Source organism: Pteropus alecto, unplaced genomic scaffold (assembly GCF_000325575.1).
Source record: "Pteropus alecto unplaced genomic scaffold, ASM32557v1 scaffold86, whole genome shotgun sequence".
Classification (NCBI taxonomy): Eukaryota; Metazoa; Chordata; class Mammalia; order Chiroptera; family Pteropodidae; genus Pteropus; species Pteropus alecto.
The window spans coordinates 185,203-191,144 of record NW_006442109.1 but is presented as its reverse complement, the minus strand read 5'-3'; the positions used below and the strand labels follow the sequence as shown (position 1 = coordinate 191,144).

Below are 5,942 nucleotides of genomic sequence, written 5' to 3'. Positions count from 1 at the left end.
ACACACACACACACACACACACACAGTGGACTATTGATCAGTCTTAAGAAGGGAGGAAATTCTGGCACATTTTACCACTTGAATGAGCCATGAAGACATTATGCCAAGTGAAATAAACCAGTCACAAAAGGACAAATATTGTAAAATTCCATTTACAGGAGGTACCTATAGTAGCCAAACTCATAGAGATAGAAAGCAGAATGGTGGTTTGGGCAGTCAAGCTGCCTAATTTAAAAGGATAAATATTTATTTGGAATGGGCTGACTTATATATCATTAGTCTATTTAGAAACTACATTATATAAATTTAAGTTATATATATACTGTTTCCACTTAAAATGTCAGGAAAAGTTATTACGGATCTCATTGTGTGTTGTGTACTCTTTCTAGCTATATTTTGACATGAAATAACTAAACTAATCTATTTAATCATAAATTAAACTCACCTTCTTACAAGTATTTGGTTCTATTTTCTTATAAGAGAAACTGAATTTCTATAGTTATTAATCTCAAAGTACCTTCTAATTCTGTTCTAATGTTATAGGGAAGAGTTTCTAATAGAAAATATAGTCTGCTGAGTTCCATGCTTTCAATTTCCAGAAGATCAATTGTGTCTTTTCTCATTTCTTCCTAAAAATTTAAATTACATATTTTAAAAAGTTAAGACATTAAAACAATAAGATCTATCTCCTAATCAATGCCTATAAATGTTTTCAAAGACCAAAATTTGATTTTCATTAAACACCTTCTGCTGTTATTTTAATTTGGAGAAAAAGTAACTATACTCTAAAATCAGTTTTTAAAGTGTCATTGTTAGCTTATCTTTTAATTTCTGATGATTTTCTTCTACTCAGAAATCATATTTCCCAGTATGCATGTGTTTCTTATTTGCAGTTTCAATCAATTTAAAAGCAACGTCTCCAACAAAAAGGGTAACATTGAGAAAGAAGGCAACTTAATCAAAAATTAGAAAATGCCTATAAAAATATGCTTAGGTATAAAGACAATAATGGTTGTCTTATACAAACCTACAAATCCAAACAAAGAATCAGGCGAGACTGTTGTTATTATTATTATTATTAAATTATTATTTTTGGTGGGACTTTTAAAAATGAAAAACATTCAAAAATCTGTTAGTGGAAAAAATAGATAAATTATCTTTTAAATAAATGGTTGTAATGACTATAGTTACTTTACAACCTGAGAAAGTACCATTATATTTTATGAATAATGAAATGCAGATTACGTAATTGTGTATATAGTATGATTACTTTTCTATAAAAAATAAAACTCAAAAGAGGCATCATCCATACCCTGAAAGTAGGAAAGCCATTTGTCAAAGAGTCAATTGTGATTATTTAATGGTCGTGGGGTCATCGTGGTTTTTACTTTCTTCAATTTGCTTGTTTATTTTTTTCTAAGTTTTCCAGAATAAAGAAGTAGTGCTTTTATAATAGTGATAATTTTTTACTTTAAAAAATGTGAAACCTCTATTAAAGAGGTTTCACAGCTCAGATATTAAATGGAGACATGCTAGATACTTTAATAAGCCACAAGAGATATTTTGACCCCTTCAGTTCCTAGAGAAAAACATAACTAAAAACAAAGCAGAGGAAAAAGCTTTCACAAGACCACAGTGCAGTGTAATATACACAAACTAAGCACATGTATTCAAGTAAGTGTGATTATAAAGTATAATTCTAAATATACGTACACAACTATACATAATTCCATAAAAATATAAAGCAATGAGATTAACTTTTATTAGTAGTCTGTAGGCCCAAACTTATTTACTTTACAGCCATATTTCTATATTTTTAGATATTCAATATGTAGTAGATTCTTATTCAATATTTTTTAACCAAATGAAGAGACTTCGCCATTCTGACCCTGCCAAGAAGGCATTGTAAACGTCATCCAGGACCAGAGAAATGTTTGTGATACTTTAAAAGGAAATTCTTTAAATGTTTGTTTTTGGAGTCAAGTTAGTATAATTGAAAGAATTTCTGTTTGTTTTCACTGAACAGCACAGTCTACTTCAGTGAAATAAGTGCCAAAATCTTTTAGCAGTTATATAAGAAATTGTATATAGAGAACTAAGTTAATTCACACCATACATGCAATTTATTTCACACCATACATGCAATTTATTTTAGGTTTGTTTTAAGTGATGCTTACATATCGGTGTCCCTAGCTTTTGCCCATTTGGCCAGCCCCTTCACTGAGCTCTGTTATCACCAGCACCACTCCTCCCTACCTGGCTTGCCCTCATCCATAGCACAGGTCAGTGTTCTGTGTGGAAAACTGAGCAAACAGTCCACTGTTGAGCAATCCTGGTGCTTAGAAAATCGAAGGAACATTTTTTTTCTTTTATTCAGAGTAAATATTTTCCCTATTCATCTACTGAAATACCTTGAGCAGAGTTGGTGCTAAATTAAAGTTTGATAAGAAATAAATGGAAGATTGAAAAAAATAGCTTTTACAGATGATACAATACCAATTTCTTGACAGCTACAGCAATGTCTTTAAGAAAGGTCCTAGCTTCTTCGTTGCATTTAAAATAGTCACCTTGCAGTGATTGTTCTAAAAAAAAATTAGAAAATTAAGATCTTTTATTTATCTATCCAAATCCTAGTTAACTCTTTAAGATCTAGCTCAAACGCCTTTGTCAGCTGAAAATTACATCTTCTATCTCTGAATTTCTATAGCACTTTATATGAATCTCTTTTGTACTTCTTATATTCTATTTCATAGTATTCTGGTTTAGGTATGTATTTTATGCTCCTTGAGAAAACCTCATCTTAAGAGTCCATCTTTGCATCTCTTGTGCTAGAACGAGGGATGTGTATAGGCTAGCACAAAAAATTAAACAAATATTTATGAAAGGGATAAATATAACAAGCCTACAACATAAGCTTGTTGAAAAATGTTTTCATATATATTTATATACATATATCCTAAATATAGTATCTTGCCAAAAACCACACATTTCATTAACTATATAAAAATTATTATGTCACTTTTATTTCTATGCCAAAATTGTAATCATAGAATGAGATCAAATATTTGTAAAACTGGTCAGTGTGAAGTAGACAGAGTTTCTAACCCTTTTTGTCTATTTATATATTTTCAGACGTCTCCTTTTCTCCCATACACTGTAAGTGGAAAGCACACGAGAAGAGAGGCTTAGGAAATGTTGGCAAAGGTAATGAAGACAGATATAGAATGGGGAAAAAGAAAGAAAAAGAAAGGATAAAAGGAAGAGCAGAAAGAACAGATGAAGCTCTACTTACCTTGGTTCTGTCACCACTGTATTGTACAGACTAAGTGGATTCCAGGCCTGCATCCTCGCATGTGGGAAGAGTCTGATGTACTTAATATTTTACATGTATTATCTAAGTCGATTCTTATAATCTTATAATGATTCCTATATCATAGGTGAGAAATCAAAGACTTTGAGGTCATATGTTCAAGGTCACGAAGCCCATCACTGATAGAGTCTGGATTCAAATGTAAGTGGCATGACTCCAGGGTCTATGCTCTTAATGGCCATATTCACCTCTCAGAAGAGTAAATAGCAATTTCTGCCCTCAGTTTTTGGGAACTTGGATTCTCTTAATGAACTAAGCTCTCAAACCAAGTGAAAATCAGTTACTGAGTTTGTAAGCAAGTGTGTGTTAAGGAGGGACAGATATTGCCTGCTATTTCCTTTCCTTTCTTCCATGGAATGAATGAGCACAAGTTTGTTCCCACTTGCAAATGGGCTGGAGAGCTACATATTTTATAACTCATGTTCAGAGTAAGAGGTTTAATGAAGTTTTTTCCTATGGAAAACTCTCTGAGGGTCCAGGAATTATTAGCAGAAAAAGTATTTGTGCCTAAATACTAGGGTTGAATGGAACACTGATCTAGATGACCTTGGCCACATTCAGATCTCTTTGGTAGTTAACATTTTTAATGAAAATACTCATCCAAACTTTTCAGAAGAATTGTAAAGTTACAATAGTTCATCTAAGAAGGAAAAAAGAAGCTATCCCAAACTTGAAACAATGAGATGATCAGAATAAAGCAAGGAGATGCTTTGTTGTTTGGCATAAATGGTTTGTGAGCTGAACAAGAAATATCCTTTCCTGAACTATAAGCTTAGGTGACTTGATTAGAGGTTCAGCTTTCTAACTGAAATATTTTAACCCTGCTCCATCCAAGGTTATAGTCCATTTGCATTTCATAAACATTCTTCTCTATCTAATTTTCCTTGCCTAATACAAGAGCTTCTTAAACACCCTCTTTCTTGTTTGCCTGTTAAATTCTCCAGTTTGCCATGGCATATGTTGGAAAAAATTAACTTGCAAAGAAAAGGCAAGAACGACCAAGCTGAAATTGAATGCATAATCTAAATGTAAGTGGGCACTCCAGTGGCTGGTAAATGGCAGTGGCCTGGGAGTCGAGGATTTTCCAGGATTTGCCACCACCTACTAGTGTGAACTGGGCTGAGTCACTCCAGTGACACCACAGCATGAGAACTGAGTCATGAATTCCACCCTGTCATCTCTCTCTCCCTCTAGGAGCCGAAGAAGGCTCTGTCCCAGCCAGGGATGCCTTGGGTTCCAGGGGGAGGGTCCCTACTGAGGGGACCTAGGCGCCACTTTTGAGGTGACGTCCCTCCAGGCTCTCCCGGGCCTCTCACCCACAACAAAGAGTTGCTCCAGCGCTGCGGCCGCGACCGAGGAGCCCAGGGTGGAGGGGAAGGTGCATAACTCCAGGGAGGGGCCGGTGGAAACCGCGGCCGCCGTCAGCACCTTCTCACCGAACCCCAGCTCTGGAGACCAGGAGCTCAGTGCCATCTTGCTGCTCCGGCGCTTCGCCAGCCAGGCCAGAGCCAAGGACCGCCGTTGCCACGGGCAACAAGGACGTCAAGGCCGGGGCGCCAGCTCGTGGCACTTGTGCCCTCACTTGGGGTGGATGGATACCTTCCCAGGTCTCAAACTTTATCCACAATAATTAAGCCATCCTGGAAATATGAGACCCTCTTTAGCTGTTCTTTCCTCCTTTCTTTTCCATTTCTTTAGTTCAGGTCTTGCACCTTTCTGGTGGTCCATTGGAATCATAATAATGATCACCTTTGAAAATTTCTCTGTGTCAGGCAATACAAGAGGAGCTTCATTTTCACAATGGCTTTATGAGGCAGGTTCTTTTATTATCTTCACTTTTACAGACACTTCTAATGGTTCTAGATTGGCCTAGATAGCTACAGGGCAGCGAGGCATTTTGTGTTTTTACAAAATGTATATATTTGCAATGGCTTCCATGACTTATTTAGTCTTTATCATAACTCTTCAGGGCAATAATTATGATTATCCGATTTTTCAGATACTGAGATGAGCAACTCAGTGACCTTAGAATTGTATAAACTCTGATCCTTAGAATGGGACAATGGCAGAGCAGTCTTTCGACGCCAGGTCTGGGGCACTGGCATTTCTGCCTGAGCTGCTTGCGGCTATTGAGACCAGGCAAGAAAATTGGGTTGAGGTGGGGAGTGTTCTGGGTTGGACCGGATGTCAGCAGAGCCAGGATAGTTTGGCTGTAGAACACGGGGTGCATGGAGAGGAAAAGCAAGAGCCCAGCCAAAAATTTGAGTTGTGATTTCACTGTAAAGGGCCTTGAATTCCAGACTCAGGAGTTTGAATTTTATTGCTGCAGGCAATGATGCTGTGAATACAATGATGGAGAACAGATTTAGCTGCTCCCTGCTGGCAGCTGCTTGGTAATTCAGCTTACTTATGCTTAAGATAACATTTTATGGTAAGGTAGAATATCCTTATCAATTAAAATTTGAGTTGTGATTTCACTGTAAAGGGCCTTGAATTCCAGACTCAGGAGTTTGAATTTTATTGCTGCAGGCAATGATGCTGTGAATACAATGATGGAGAACAGATTTAGCTG

At 36.5% G+C, this 5,942-nt stretch overlaps 1 protein-coding gene across 1 annotated transcript in view; it reads right to left on the bottom strand.

Annotated features, from left to right (window-relative positions):
- The window catches only part of CCDC175 (coiled-coil domain containing 175), a 53,629-nt gene extending 48,786 nt beyond the window's left edge, over positions 1-4,843 (bottom strand). Inside the window, exons 1-3 of the mRNA XM_006920539.2 lie at positions 4,687-4,843; positions 2,497-2,582; positions 518-629 (exon numbers count right to left, since the gene is read on the bottom strand). Of these exons, the coding sequence (XP_006920601.2) occupies positions 518-629; positions 2,497-2,582; positions 4,687-4,843 (355 nt within the window). The remainder of the gene's footprint in view (positions 1-517; positions 630-2,496; positions 2,583-4,686) is intronic.
- Positions 4,844-5,942: the final 1,099 nt, after the last annotated feature.